At 32.0% G+C, this 16,852-nt stretch overlaps 1 protein-coding gene across 1 annotated transcript; it reads right to left on the bottom strand.

Annotated features, from left to right (window-relative positions):
• Positions 1 to 5,581: 5,581 nt before the first annotated feature.
• LOC117909601 (fructose-1,6-bisphosphatase, chloroplastic-like) lies at positions 5,582 to 10,005 on the bottom strand. The gene is given in 4 exon segments (XM_034823673.1): positions 5,582 to 6,214; positions 7,863 to 8,259; positions 9,415 to 9,461; positions 9,464 to 10,005. Coding segments are annotated over 4 exon segments (1,197 nt in total). The 5' UTR covers positions 9,816 to 10,005; the 3' UTR covers positions 5,582 to 5,813.
• Positions 10,006 to 16,852: the final 6,847 nt, after the last annotated feature.

Genomic DNA, 16,852 nt, shown 5'->3' with positions numbered 1-16,852 from the left:
CATTTTTTATGTAGACCGCACCTATACAATTAGTTATATTATTGTTATCTTGTTGTTTTCATCACAGACAACACCCGTTCGGATTAGCCATGACAGTTCAACATCGTTTCAGCGTAGAACGCATTTGTATGATCGATCACATTATTATTTTGTCTAGTTTTTATCACAAAGCACAACAGGTTAGATAAGACCCGACCGTTCAATTTCGGTTTCGAGGTAGACCAAACCTATGATTGGTCATGTCTACTTTTCATCACATACCGTACCTAGTCAGATAAGTCCCGACAATTTAGTTTCGATTTTGGTGTAGACCAGACCTATACAATCAGTCACATTGTTGTCCTATCTAGTTTTCGTCATAGATGTCTGATAGTTTAGTTTTGGTTTCGACATAGACCAAACCTGTATGATCAGTCACGTCGTTGTCCTAACTGGTGTCTATAATAAATAGTACGCGGTAGGATCAGTCACAACAACTTAGTTTTTTTTTCGACGTAGATCGCATCTTTATGATCAGTCACATAGTTGTCTTACCTCGTTTTCATCAAAGTGGACACTCGATTTGATCGATCATGTCGTACTTTCTACTTTTCGTCACATACTACACCCGATTTGATTAGTCACAAAAGTTCAATATCATTTTCGGTATGGAATGCACCTGTACAATCGGTCACATTGTTGTCCTATCTAGTTTTCATCACAGACGACACTCAGTCTGATTGGTCACGATAGTTTAGTATCATTTTCGATGTAGAACACATCTACACGATCGGTCACGTCATTGTCTTGTCTAGTTTTCGTCACATACCGCACTCGGTCTAATAGGTCCTAACGGTTTAGTTTCAATTTCTACGTAGACTAGACCTATACGATCAATCACATCGTTCTCCTGTTAAGTTTTTTTCATAGATCATACCCGATATGATCAGTCACCATACCTTGATTTCATTTTCGACGTAGATCGTATTTGTATGATCGGTCACATTGTTGTGCTGTTTGGTTTTCATCACAGACTACATGTGGTTAGATAGGTCTCGAAAGTTCCATTTCAGCTTTGGCATGGACAAACCTATAAGATCGATCATGTTGTTGTTCTGTCTGGTTTTCGTCATAGATCAGACTCAGTCCGATCAGTCACAACAGCTCAGTTTCATTTTCAGCGTAAACAATATTTGTACAATTAGTCACATAGTTATATTATTAGGTTTTTTATCACAGTCGACACCCGATCCAGTCGTTCACCAAACTTCAGTATCATTTTCGGCTTAGACCATAGTTGTACGACTAGTAACATCGTTGTCATATCTTGTTTTTCATCTCTGATGACACCTAGTCCAATAAGTAACAATAGTTTAGTTTCCTTTTAGACGTAGAACGTACCTATACGATCGGTCACATCGTTGTCCTATCTTGTTTTCATCATAGACCGCACTCGATCAAATAGATCCCATCAGTTCAATTTCAATTCCAACGTAGACCAGACCTATACAATTGGTCACATTGTTGTCTTTTCTGGTTTTAATCATAGACCACACTAAGTCTAATTGATCATGATAACTTAGCTTCATTTCCGATGTAGGTTGCACTTGTACAATTGATCATGTTGTTGTCCTGTCCAGTTTTTGTGATAGACCACACCCGGTTCAATCGATCATGATAGCTCAATTTGTTTTTCAACATAAATTGCATCTATAGGATCGGTAATGTCGTTGTTTTGTCTGGTTGTCATGATAGACTGAATCCAGTCCAATTGATCATAACAACTCAGTTTTGTCTTCGGCGTAGATCGTACCTATACAATCAGTCACGTCATTGTCCTGACTAGTTTTGGAAATAGACTACATCCAATTTGATCAGTCATGGTAGTTCAATACTGTTTTCGGCATAGACCGCACCTATATGATTGGTCACATCGTTGTCTTGACTTGTTTTCATCACATACCACACCTATCAGGTAGGTCTCAATAGTTCAGTTTCGTTTTCAACGTAGACCACACTTGTCCATTTGATCATGTCATTGTCCTATTTGGTTTTCGTCATAAACCACACTCAGTAGTTCGGTCACGACCACTTAGTTTCATTTTCGATGTAGACCACATCGGTACAATCAATAACATCATTATCCTGTCTGGTTTTCATCATAGATTGTACCCATATAGTCCCGACAGTTTAGTTTCAATTTCGGCGTAGACCACACTTATATGATCGATAGCGTCGTTGTCCTTTTTGGTTTTCATCATAGACTGGACACGGTTCGATCGATCATGGTATCTTAGTTTCATTTTTGGTGTAGACCTCATTTGTACAATTAGTCACGTAGTTGTCCTATGTGGTTTCCATCACAGTTGACACTCGATTCGATCGGTCACAAAAACTCAATTTTGTTTTTCGGCATAAACCGCACCTATACGATCGGTCACATTGTTGTCCTATCTAGTTTTCATCATAGACCGCAACTGGTTAGATAGGTCCCAACAGTTCAATTTCGAGGTAGACCAGACCTATATATTGGTCACATCGTAGTTCTGTCTAGTTTTCGTCATTGACTGCACCTAATCCAATGAGACATGGTAGCTTAGTTTCATTTTCAACGTAGACCACACCTATATGATCAGTCACATTGTTGTCCTGTCTGGTTTTCATTAAAGACCACAAACAATCAAATAGGTCTCGATAGTTCAAATTCAGTTTCGACGTAGACCAGACCTATACGATCAGTCACATCATTATCTTATCTAGTTTTCGTCACATATGGCACTTGTTCTAATTGGTCACCACAACTCAGTTTCATTTTCAACATAGACCGCACTTGTATGATCAGTCACATTATTGTCCTATTTGCTTTTCGTCATAGACCACACGAGGTCGGATAGGTCCCAACATTTGAGTTTCAATTTCGGTATAGACTATACCTATACGATTGATCACGTCATTGTCCTATCTGGCTTTTGTCATAGACCGGACCCAGTTTGATAGGTCAAGGTAGTTCAGTTTCATTTTTGGCATAGAATGCACTCACGTAGTTGTCTTATATGGTTTTTATCACAAAAGAGATGTGATTCGATCAATCATGACAATCCAATATTGTTTTCAACGTAGACTGCACCTGTTTATTTGATCATCTCATTGTCTTGTCTGGTTTTCATCACAGACCATACTCGGTTGGTCGATCACAATCGCTTAGTTTCATTTTTGGTGTAGACCGCACTTGTACCATCAGTCACGTCGTTGTCCTATTGGTTTTCCTCATAGACTGCACCTGGTTAGGTAGGTACTAACAATCAAGTTGATTTTGGCTTAGACCAAACCTATACGATTGGTCATGTTGTTGTCCTATCTAGTTTTCATCACAGACCGTACCCGATCTGATCAATCATGATAGATCAGTTTCGTTTTCGGCATAAACCATATTTATACAATTAGTCACGTAGTTTTTCTATCTGGTTTTCGTCACAAGAAGTTCAGTATTGTTTTCACGTAGACTGCACATATATGATCGATCATGTTGTTGTCTTATTTGGTTTTCATCACAAATGGCACTCAGTCTGATCGGTCATGAAAACTTAGTTTTGTTTTCGGTGCAGACCTCACTTGTACAGTTGGTCATATCATTGTCTTGTTTGGTTTTCATCACCGAATGCACCCAATTAGATAGGTCCTAACAATTCAGTTTCAATTTCGACGTAGACCAAACCTATACGATCAGCCATGTCGTTATTTTGTCTGACTTTCATCACAGACCAAACTCGGTTCGATCAGTCATGGCAACTCAATTTCTTTTTTGGCGTAGACCGCATATGTACCATTAATCACATAGTTTTCCTACCTGGTTTTCGTCACAGTCGACACCCTATCCAATCGATCATGAAAGTTTAGTATCATTTTTAATGTAGACCTCACCTATACGATCAGTTATGTCATTACCATGTCTTGTTTTTATCATAGATGACACCCAGTCTGATCGGTCACAACAATTCAATGTCGTTTTTGGTGTAGAATGCACCTGTACGATTAGTCATATCGTTGTCCTATCTAGTTTTCATCACAGAGCGCACTCGATCAAATAGGTCCCAAAAGTTCAATTTCGGTTTCAGCATAGACCAGACCTATAGATTGGTCACGTTGTTATCCTGTTTAGTTTTCTTATAAACATTATCATTCTTAAGTTCAGTAAGTAAATGCTCAACTCCAATTGCTTCATCTTCCAAAGCAGGAACATAAGATTTTTGTCTTCATTTACCCTTTGGCATGAACTTGAATTGGATCAATTTTTCCAATGAGTACATCCCGTTCTGCTGTCCACACATGGTTGTCTGAACGGCATAAGATACTGTACATGATAGATCCCATAGGCCAAACATGGGTTCATTTCCTACTATGAGAAGTTGCTCACCAAACGAACATTGTTTCGATAATTGCAATCTAACATGAATAATATTGGATCAAGATTTCTTTTGAATCTCGTTTTCTGTAGTATCCAACTCGGTTTGGAGTTATGAGAATAGAGACCTCACTCTAGTTAAATCCATTTTGAATGTTAAACTCTTCCACCCTTATTCTGATAATCTCCTTAATAAGGAGTCGATATTGCATCTATTAGAGCCTCAGCTTGAAAATCTACCTTACCCTTTTACATGCATGCTTGGGAGTGACTTAGGAATCCATGCTCCTTCCAGGGATTTGACAATAGAAATTGAGAAGTAAAGAGCTTCAATTATGCCAAAAAAGAATATAAAACCAATTTCCAAGGAGACATTTTAATGCCAGCACAACACAGAAATTAGAGACATTAGGCACGTGGTGACTGACATTACAATTATACTTTCCAAACCGGATGCGTTACTGTGGACCTGTATTTCTCATGTGCGTCCCCACTTGTAAGCTAGACTCACTTTTTAATGGTGAAAAATTAGATTTGGAAAGGTAATTTTATTTTATTTTAAAAAATAGAAAATAAAATAAGAAAGAAAACCCTAATATGACTCTAAAGTTTTGGATTAGGATTCAAAACCCTACATTTACTTTGATGATTTACTATATGATGCGTGGTTGTTATAAGGGATAATTTCACTTATCTTCCTTAAGGTTTTAACTAAATACAACTATCCCTTTATTGGTTTGAAAATTCATTAAATACCACCCTTATTTTGAGTTATAGAGGTGAGTGAAAATATCAAATGAAAGTATAAGGAAGACATGTGATGAAATTTCAAATCAATGAAGTGAAGTGTATTGAGTCAAAACTTCAAAAGAGGTCAATGAAATTAACCCTTGTTATAAATTGCTTAAAATTCATCCAATCAATATTTAAATAGAAAGAAGAGAAATGGGCTCAATCTACATTTAAATCAAAGAAATTGAATTTGAAGAAGATTTATACAAGATGCATCATTATCGTGTTGGGGTGAGTAGATGATTATTTACTATAAATTCTGATGCCCATGATGGCTGAGCAGGACCTGTAGGGAATTGGGAATGAAGGCGCCTGCTTCAAGTCCAAGAGAGGTGGGAGGAGGCCTCAAGCCATTTTACTACGTAAAATATGAAATAGTTTTCCAGATTGGAATGCAAGAGGGCTTGATGATCATAGCAAAATGCAAGCTTTTTAACAAGTATTCAACAATTTTAACTTATTAACAGTAACACCACAGTTACACATTTTCCATCAAACACAACAATATATTACACAACCATTTGGATTTGGGATGAAGTAAGATATCTGGATTTGTAATGTAAAATCTGAAAACACAACCTACTGAGTACTGACAAGAAGCAATCCTTGGTTAATTCATAACCCCCACAAATGTCATACATCAGACTTCATAACCAGGATTTACTTTCTGTTGCACGTCCCCATAACTCTCCAACTCTTCAATGTCCTCTGGACTTCCCAAAAACAGAGGAAGCCTTTGATGCAGCTTGACCGGTTGGATTGAAAGGATTCTAATTTTACCATCAGAACCCCTGCCCCCAGCCTGCTCCACCAGAAAACTAAGAGGATTCGCCTCATAAACCAGACGAAGATGGCTCCTTGGATTCATTGCCACTCCCCCATACATTAGAGTCCTGTGAAAATCAGCGACTAGAGAACATATATAACGAGCTGAGTACTTCTTGGGATATTTGCCTTTGCCTTGTCTTACAGTGTCAATATATTGTCTTAAACCTTGAGGCCAGTCAAAATATCGTGCATCATTTACAGAATAGATTTGCCCTGACAAAACAGATGCCATCATCATAAACAGGAGCTAAAAGAAACAAAAAAAGAAAAAAAAAATTCCAACTTGTCATCACATAGTTACCAATTTGATGGAATTAGCTAAGATGGTTCTTATTACCATCTATACAGTACTTTTATCGTATTCACAAAAAGTCTGTAGTTGTCTAATTTTTTCAAATGTAAGTATACATTGCCCTGATATTTTAGGAAATTGAGAAACAGCACCAAAAATTTCTATAACAATTAAGGAGATGAAGCCTTAAGAGTTAATGGGTTGTAAGAAATATGCCATGCAACTGTTGGGCCTAAGGTTTTCAATATCTCATTTGAAAACCAACTATTGGGCACAAGACTTGGTGAGGGTGTGGCCATAACAAGGACCAGCACTAAAAAGTCCTATAACTATAAGGACATAAACTCACCAGTCAATGGGTTACACCACAGCAATATACCAAACTGTTGGACCCAAGGCTTTAGCCATCTCATCTGAAAACTGAGTGTTGAGCACAAGGTTGTGTTAGCAAGAGTGTGATCTTACTATATCAATTGGTTGTCAGAGGCATTCTTTAAGGTTGCACTCGGCTTATAGCATGGCCTAACCAACAGAGTCATTTCTGGAGCCATCATTTCTCAGAATGAGGCGTCTTTACATGCTTATTGCCTAGCAATCCCTCCCCTGACATGATATTGTCGCTAACTCATAAGCTAGCTCTAATATTGCCTATTGCATGAAAGGTTTTAATCAACTCATCTGTAAACTAATTGGCTATCAATAAGAGTGCCTATACCCTTTTATGAAAATCAAGGTCATACTCATCCCAGTTTAACCATCCTAAGGCTTGACCATCTCAAGACTTAAGAGGTAGGGCTTAATCATCCCACAACGCACCCATCTCAGTGCACACCATACTGAGACTAATTGTGGACCTAACCATCCTGAAGCATTACCATTCCAAATCTAATAGACAGGGTTACATACACCCAGTCGAAATCTTGCCATCCCAAGGCAATAGGACCCAATCATCCTGAGGTCATTTCCTCAACCATTATTTCTTGTAGAGCAACATTGCTGGACATCTAACAGCAACTGATGTAATTGAATCAATTCATATAATATGCTTTCGTCCCTTAATAATTTTTGAATTATAGCACCTTGTCCCTTTTTTGCTAATATCATTCCAAACCTCTCCTCCCTGTCAAGCTTAGACCAAGAAGGTATCACATCACCAAAGTTGTATTTCAAAACAACTTTTTGCCATTTTTTTTGCTTAATTTTACAGGCTTGATAAATAAAACAAAAACTCAAAAAAAGAAAAAAAAAGAAATGAAAAAACACTACAATACCCTTATTTTTCTAATTCTAGAAACAACAGAGATAAGATAAACAATAGTCCTTTAAATCTGTTTAATAAGGCCGAAAATATCATTTTGAGATAGACTGTACTGATGTTAGTACTTTTTTTTTTCAGAAAGGTCTCTCTAATCACAAAAAAACAAGGGCAAATAAGTGAAATTCATCGATTTATTGAGAGACAAAAATATTATGATATAAAGTTTTTAATTTGGTTATGGAAGTTGTTACCAAGCAACGTGCATGTCAAGTTGTTTAGTATGTCTAGTTATAAAAGGCTCGATGCAATACCTCGTGGAGGAATTTTAATGTTTGGATGTGTGAGAATAAAGTCTCCTGTTGAATGATCAAGGGTGAATGCATGAGTCCCTGAACCAAAACTGGTGCATAGTATTGTGGCCGATGAATAGAGAACATAGACAGCAGCTACAAGCTTCAATCCACTCTGAAGTGAATTAAGCATTGTCTTCTCTTCCTTGGGCAAATGATCTAGTTCAACAAGGCGGTTATAGATCCCAAAAATTGTTCCAGTAGGAATAGATGCATCAATATTTCGGGAACCATCAAGAGGATCTGTGACCACCACAAATGGGCCATCATCACTTATCCAAACCGGAAAATCATCTTCTTCTGAAGCCATGACTGCTACTTTTCCAGAGTTCCGGAGAGATGATAAAATGATTTCATTCTGCATAACAAAATATTTTGCCCATTACAGACCCCACATAAAATCATCACCTGGGTACATGGAAGGTACATCAGTGTTGCAAACCAAAAATCCATTTACAACATATTTGAGACCATTCCACTATGATGCTATTCAAGCTATTTACTCCTTGAAGGACTGTTTTTCATGAATTTACCATCCTGATTTGTAATTTTCTACAAGTTTATAAGGCTGAGAGGAAGTAACACCACTTGTTCTATAACTTTAAATATCTTACTCGTAAAGCATATTTTCTATGAAAACAAGAAACTTGAACCTCTTTATTCATCATCATCATCATCATCATCATCATCATCATCATCATCATCATTATTATTATTACTATTATTATTATTATTATTATTTTGGATTTGAAACCGAAACTCTTGCAAGGACCCATTCTTAAGCATGAAATGCTAATAGGCTATGTTTGTTTCCGGAAAATTTGAAGGAAAATACAAGAAAAAGAAAACATAAAGGAAAGGTAGATGGAAAAAAAGGTAAAGAAAATCATAAATGGATATAAAGTCAATAAATTATTTTGATATGCTACTTCAAACTCATTTCACTTATTTTAGCTCTTATATAAAAAAATTAAATAATTTGAAAATACATAAGTTTTTAACTAATTTTAATCATATTTGAATTTCTAAAGAAAATTATTTTTCTTAACATGTTTTTTCTTTCCTTTGTGTTTTCCTGATGCCAAACATAGCAATAGTGGTATGTGGCTAGTAGTGCTTATACCTGCTATAAATCGCCACATCACATGATTCTCCCAGGATTGGCAGTGGACTCCATATTTGATTTTTATACAGCTATAGAGTCTCTGAAAAACATGAAGAACCTTGACACAAATGTCAGGCCTTTCCGATCCAATTGGGATACCCACTATCCTAAAATTTTCCCATGGAAACTCACTTTAAATCTTTCAATAATAAAACATTTGAAACATTCCATATTATATCGTCTCCTCTCTTCCAAATTCAAAGATTAGACATGTCAATTACTCAATCACCAAATATTGAAACCATTATATGCCCACAAGGATTAACTAAAACAAAAACAAGGTGAGCAACCCACAAGAATGACAAACATCAACTGCAATACCACATGGAAGTGAAGGAGTAAACGCACCGAAACAATATCGAGGGGCTTTGGGGCGTCTCTATCGGAGCCACCCGCGCCCCACCACCTCCCAAACCCGAATGCTTCCCCAGAGTTGAATTGAAAGGAGAGGCCACAAGAGCTGCAATTCTCTTGCAAGCATACTGTATATGATGAAACAACACCACCAACTCATCTCCCACGTCAACCCCTCTCTTCCCCACAAACTCCATTAGTGTACCTACTCCATCATCACCACCTGAAGACGATCTTACACCACCTACTTCTGAGCTGACTCCAATTCTCGAAAATGAAGCCATTCTTTGCTGAAGAAGAACTGTTCTGGAAAAGAGTCTTCTGCTTGGCGTGAAAATATGGAGTTTTGGCGGGAAAATTGAAGTTGAGTATAGTGGTATAACGGGTGAGTGCATGTTGGAGTTGGATTAGAATGGGGATTTGGAGGTGGAGCTGATTCGGGATTTCATTTGTGATGTTTGGGAAGTGGGAAAGCGAGAGAAAATGAAAGAAATTTGGGGCTTTCTACTGTGTGGGGACTAGGGCTTCTTGGTTTGGATTGCGGATTGTGGATTGTGGTGACAGTGAGGGTGGAATAACGGATAAAATCAGGGGAGAATGGTGTTTTGGCCAACAACGCCCAAAAATTAACATTTAATGTATATTTAAGCCAAGACCAAAATAAACTATAAAAATTACGACGAAGTACATTTTTTTCATTAATTTCTAAAATACCCTTAACTTTATAGGTACAAGTCACTGTGAATTTTAAATTTTTTATGTTTTTTTTCTCTTTTATATTCTTTATTAAGTATTACTCATTTTTAAATTTTTTTTTTATTTTTCTTCCGATCTATATTTCTATTTTATGTCAAATAAAAAGTAATAATGTTTTTTTGTTTTTCATTTTTAAAGATATGAAATCTTTTTGTTCCTATCATAAGCAATGATAAAAATTTTGGAATTTTTTATCCAAATATTTTTTATCTTTTTGTATTTGTCTTTTAGTTTAATTTTTATTTTTTATTTTAAATTTATATTACCCTTTCATTTATATTTTTCTCTTATTTTTAATTATTTTTTATATTTTCTACATTAACCATATTTTAAAAAAATTAAATTGACTATCACTTCGCTTTATTTTATATATATATTTAATTATTTTTTATATTTTCTACATTAACCATATTTTAAAAATTTTTTAAATTGACTATCACTTCACTTTATTTTATGTATATATATATATCCTTTTAGCTTTTAAATTTTTAATGTTTTTATTTTAAAATTTTAAAAAAGATAAATTTATTGAAAAAAATAACTAAGATATGAAGTTCTAATATTATATTAATAAATTTTCTTATCTAGATAGATTAATGCAAAATATTTTGACTCACAACAAGAAAATTGTCAATACAATTTTTTAGTTAAACTTTAGAAATTAAATTTCAAATAAAATATTTATATAAATGATTGAAAGTGGTATTTAATTTTTTTTATTGACTCTCAAACTTATCTAATTTTTTACTTGAAAAGTAATAGAACATGTTTACCAAAAAAAAAAAAAATTGTTTTTCATTTTTTAAATAAATGAGTATAAATATATTAAAAGAATTAATCTTAGTAAAATTTTTGATAAATATGATTATAATTTTTAATATAGATTCATTTTGATAAAATTTCACAAAAAAAAAAAAAAAAAAAAAGTGGGAAGAAAGAACATTGCTAAAACTACAAAAACAAAATATGAAATTACAAAATTTTGATGATGAAATTTAAAAATAAAATTCGAAACAATTCTTGAGTGAGAGAATTTGAATGGAAAAAAATGGGAAAAATTTTCAAAATCACTTGAAATCCTTAACAAAAAGCAGTCTTGTACACCCTTGTACAATTAATAAATTTGTCTTGTACAGTTAGTGTAATATCCTTGTACAATAACTCAAATTTCATACATCATCTCATAAATATCTAACAATAGTTCGGTTAACCATGTTTGCATTGGTTTGGTTTTAAAAAAGAAGAAAATTTGTTGTATAATTTTGTTTTACAATCATCATAAGTGAGGTACCTATTCAAATGACCGTATACAAGTTAGATAAAGTGCATGAGATGAATGTATGTTTAACCAATGTGTGTAAGGAATGTCATTTATCGTTGGTTAGGGGAAATAAACAAACAAGTTTTTCAGAATCACTTAAAATCCTTCATAAATAATAGTCTTGTACACCCTTGTATAGTTAGTATATTTGTCATGTACACTTAGTGTAAATATCTTGTACAGTGACTCGAATTCCATATACCCCCTACTCAATGTGTAACCATAGGTAGATTAACCTTGTTTTCATTGGTTTGTTTCAAAAAATAGTGGAAGATGGAAAAACAAAATTTTCTCTCAAACATCATTAATGGGATAAGTATTCGAATTATCATGTGCGAGTTAAATAAAGTGCATAAGATGAGTGTGTTATTTGTACCTTGAGAGTGCAATCCTTATATGACAAGACAAAAAAAAAAAAAAGTTGTCCAAAATTGATTAAAATCTTTCACAAAGGATAACCTTGTGTACCCTTGTATAGTTAGAACATTTGTCTTGTACAATTAGAATATTTACCTTGTCCAATTGAACATTTACCTTGTACAGTTAGTATAACACCCTTGTACAATGGTGCAAATTTTATCCATATGCATACATTATGTGTCGCATATGATGTGTGAACCATGTTTCCAATGGTTTGATTTAAAAAATGATATAAAACGTAAAAACAAAATTTTTCTCTAAACATCATTATTAAAGTAAGTATTTGAATTGTTATATGCGAGTTAAATAAAGTATATGAAATAAAAGAATTTGTGGTAGGAGAACGTATAATCCTTAGATGACAAGAAAAAAAAAAATTATTCAAAATGTACAATTTGTACACCCCTTGTACAATTAGTATAATAACCTTGTATAATGGTATACATTTCATATATATGTATAAATTATATCCACATGAGTGTGTAAACTATATTCCCAATAATTTGACATTTAAAATAATTAAAACAAATAAAACATTATTTTATTTTATTTTCAATGCAAAATGTAATTAAAAATAAGACAAAGAAATTACTTAAAAACTATTATTTAAACCAAATTTATTTATTTATTTCCTTTTATTTTTGGAATTAAAGAAAAAAAATAAAAAATTTATTTGACCATAAAAAATATTGATATAAGATGTGTTAAAAAATAGAAATAACTCCAAATTTATTTACTTATTTCATTTTATTTATTTAAATTAGAAAGTAATTTATTTTAATAGATTAAAATGTGCACAATTGATTTATTACTTTGTTAATTATGGATATATTAAAATTTTCTATTAGACAAAAAATAAATAAAGAAAATTAAATTAAAAAGAGTAATAAATATATATAATTTAGTTATTTAATTATTTTTCATGTAAAAGATAGTCCCACAAAAAACATGTAATTGATCAATTTCTTTGTTTAATTGTAAACATACTATATTTTTTTATTTTTTTTATTAAAATAACTAATGAAAAAAATAAAAATAGATAATCAATGAATGAAATTTAATTCTTTTTATTATTTTCATATAAAAAATAGTACTAAAACAAGGTTTTCAATTTTTATTTTTAAAAATAGATTTCATTTTTTAATTAAATGTTTTTTCAAAAAGAAAATATAAAAAATATAAATCATATTACCATTTTTTTAGAAAGTATTTTTTAAAATAGTTTTTGAACATAATTTTTCTTTATTTATAATTTAAAATAGAAAATAATGCTGACTTTCAATTATTTATAATTTTTTTTTAAACAATGAAAAATCCAAATTGTTAAAATAGAATTATTATGGTTGCATGAATAATGGTGCAATAAAGGTTATTGGGTATTTTAGTCCATCGCTATTTTATATCCTTATAAGGTAGTATATAGAAATTTGAAAGATATATTGGTTTCTTAACATCTTATATCCTTTCCATCAATTATGGAAGTTATATGGACCAATTGTTAATTTTTGGGTCCAATTACACAATTCTTCCTAAAATAAGTTGTTTCAAGTTTAACGTGGAAGTAAAGTTGGAGTTGACAACATTTCGGGTCAAATCACTAGGTTTCAGGAGTTTCTTGCAACCCACCTCCTTGTAGATCAACTTTTGATTAAAAATGAATGGAATGATATCAAATTTATAAATTTAAATATTCTCATATTTAAATTTAAAAAGTAACTCAATTTTAACATGAATGCTTTTTCATATTTTGATTATTTTCATATATGTTTTTAAAAATAACGTTATTTTACAGAAAGAATAATAAAATTTGGTTAAAAATTGATATTTTTTTGGATCTAAAAATTGTGAAACTATTGAGGATAAATTTGAACCTCAAATTATAATTTCAAATGCTCGATCCTAATATCATGAACCTGGAAACTTCAAAATTATTTATTTTACTAAGAAACCTGAAAATAATTCATTTTTAACATAAATATCTTTTTTTTAAAAAAACAAAAAAAAAAAAGAAAAATTAGAGTTGGTTGGATAATGTGATTTTAAAATAATTTTCTAATTTTTTAAAAAATACTTTTAAAAATTGATAAAATTGTTTTATCATTGTTCTTTAGAATTTATTTTTAAAAATAAATAGAAATAGAGAATCATTTGTAAAGAATAAGTAAAAAATTGTTTTCAACTATGTTTAAAAAACAAAAGGAAAAGAATAAAACCATAAAAAAATAAATAAAGTTTCTTATTTCATTCTCTCTCCATCACCTAATAGTGATACTGAGAATCTTTAAATATAAACTTCCTATGAATTAGTTTTTCTAAATTTTCTTGAATTTCTTAAAAAAAAAATTTCCAGTTTTGCAAAAATGTGTTTGTTTTAGCAATGCTTGAGCTCTGGTTTTTTCTTAGTGGTTTCTGTTAGTTGCAACTGCATTGTTTGTTTCCATTTCTTTTCATTTACCCCATTTGCTTCTAGTTTTTGTCTTATTTTTCTTGTAAGTCAAAATATTTTGTTTTACATTATTGTCTGGTCGTTTTCTGCTCTTTTTTTTCTGTTTCAATGCACATGGGTTGATTATGTTTTCTTCTTAATTGTGTAAATTCTCTGTGTCTTAGGCCTAGAATTTGTAGAAAAGGTGTAAGAGTGGAAGTTTGTTGTAGTAGGAATGCATTCTACAGATTTGATATTTTTTTTGTTGGTAGAATTGGCAGTAGGACAATCTGATTTTGGGGCACTCATAGAGCTCAAGAAAGGGATTCAGAAAGACCCTTCTAGAGTTCTTGATTCATGGGATTCTAAATCCTTAGCATTTGATGGGTGTCCAGAAAATTGGTTTGGGATCATCTGTAGCGAAGGTTGTGTCACATCCATCACCCTAAACAAGTTGGGTATAGTAGGAGACTTTCATTTCATTGCCATTACTAGCCTTAAAATGCTTTAGAACTTATCAGTTTCCAACAATCTTTTCACAGGACTTGGGACTTGGAAACTCCAGCTTCGTTTCCTCGATTCAGTATTTGAATATTAGCTGCAATTCCTTAGTTGGTTGGCTTTTTGCTTGTGATGGAATGCTAAGTGGAACTCCTGTTCAAACTTTACTATTGGCAATCATGACAAGTCAATAGTGCCATAGGAATTTTCATAAGTGACAGGGCATTTCAAGTTTTCTGAATAAATAAGTGGCGGTCCAGTTGTGGCCTCATGGTGGAAAATTTTTCTTTTTTTCACGTGCCAAAGTTTGATTTCCATAAATTTTTTTTAAATGATTCTTAAAATCCCGATTTCTCGAATAATCTCATTTCTATTCCAATTTTCAAATGATCGCTAAAAATTCATTTCTCAAATAATTTTTCAAAATTCCGATTCTCAAGTTTAATTTTTAAAAATTCGTTTTTTTTTAATAATTCTTCAAAATTCCGATTTCCAAATTTAATTTCCAATTTCCAAAATTCCAATTTTCATATTTATTTATTTAATCATTATTATTATTTTATTTATTCTTAAAGTTCCTTTTTTAAATAATTCTTCAAAATTCCAATTTTCGAATTTAATTTCCAATTTCCAAAATTCCAATTTTCACATTTGTTTATTATTATTATTATTATTTTATTTATTTATTTTTAAAATTCTATCTTCAAATAATTTCCAAGATTCCAATTCATAATTTAATTTTCAAAACTCCAATTCTCAAATAATTTTCAAAATTCCAATTTCTTTCAAATTTAATTCTCAAAATTCCAATTCTTAAATTTAATTTTCAAAACGGCAATTTCCAAATAATTTTTGAGATTTCAATTTTCAAAATAAATTCCAAAACTCTAGTTTTCTCTTGAACAATTTTAATTCCACTCCAGTTTTCAATTATTTTTTAATTTTACAACTTTTCATCATTTATTAGAGTTTTAGGTCGCCAAAAATCCTGATTTTAATAAGTCTACTGTCATTCTCATTTTGGTATGCACTTGTACAAATTTTCTTTGATTTTCAAATAATTTTTTAAATACGCAAGAATGAATTTTTCATAATTCCAAAATAATGGGATTTGTGAGACTAATTCATGCAAGATAAATTGGGCTTTGGTGGGGACCCTACATATGAGTTTTCCCTTCTAATTGTCAATTATTATGCTTAACGAATACTGCTTGATTTTTTCCTGATATTTGATATGCATGTGATGATTTTATACTTGAGCTAACTTTGTTTCCATGATAGCGCACTGTTACTTGCTGCTAAGGTACGATCTTACTCCCACTTTGCTTATTCTTACGTGCGATTCATTTTGTTATTTGATCATTTCATTGGTATCCATTGATTTCCTAATTAATTTTCATACTTGTTTTACCTTATTTAGTAGAAACCATTTTTTAGAGACTTAGAGGAGTGCTACGATGTTTATCGTACCTTCCCAATAAGTAACTTGACCCCTAGACCCGACTCGGTTTTTCACAGACCTACTTTCCTAAATAAGGAGTCACACTTAGGGTTTTTCTTTCTTATTTTGTTTTCCCTTTAAAAATAAAACAAAAATAAGTGGCAACTCCAAGTCTTTTTCTAAAAATCAATTTTTCATCAAATAAATAAAAAAGTGAGTTGCGTCATCGAGTGGGAACGCATCGTGCTAAAATGCGGGATCCACAAAAATTAAATAATATTTTTCAAATAATGATTTTATTAAAAAATTATAATAAAAATAGGTTGATATTTATATATTAGAGTTTATAGTTTTATTCTTAATATTATGTTTATAAGATATATTTGTGATACTGTAGACCCTCAATTTTGTCATTCGACACTTGCATTTATCTTAGGGGTGTCACATGCACCCAATTTTTATTTTTTATTTATTTTTTGTATGGCACCACCATGGCCACCTTTTTGGGCTTGATCGGTTTTCGAGCCTTGTGTAGGTTCATCTACGGTCCAATGTAGTGTGAGTGTGT

The sequence above is a fragment of the Vitis riparia genome, chromosome 3 (assembly GCF_004353265.1).
Source record: "Vitis riparia cultivar Riparia Gloire de Montpellier isolate 1030 chromosome 3, EGFV_Vit.rip_1.0, whole genome shotgun sequence".
NCBI classification, from domain to species: Eukaryota; Viridiplantae; Streptophyta; class Magnoliopsida; order Vitales; family Vitaceae; genus Vitis; species Vitis riparia.
This window is presented reverse-complemented; position numbering and strand designations above follow the sequence as displayed.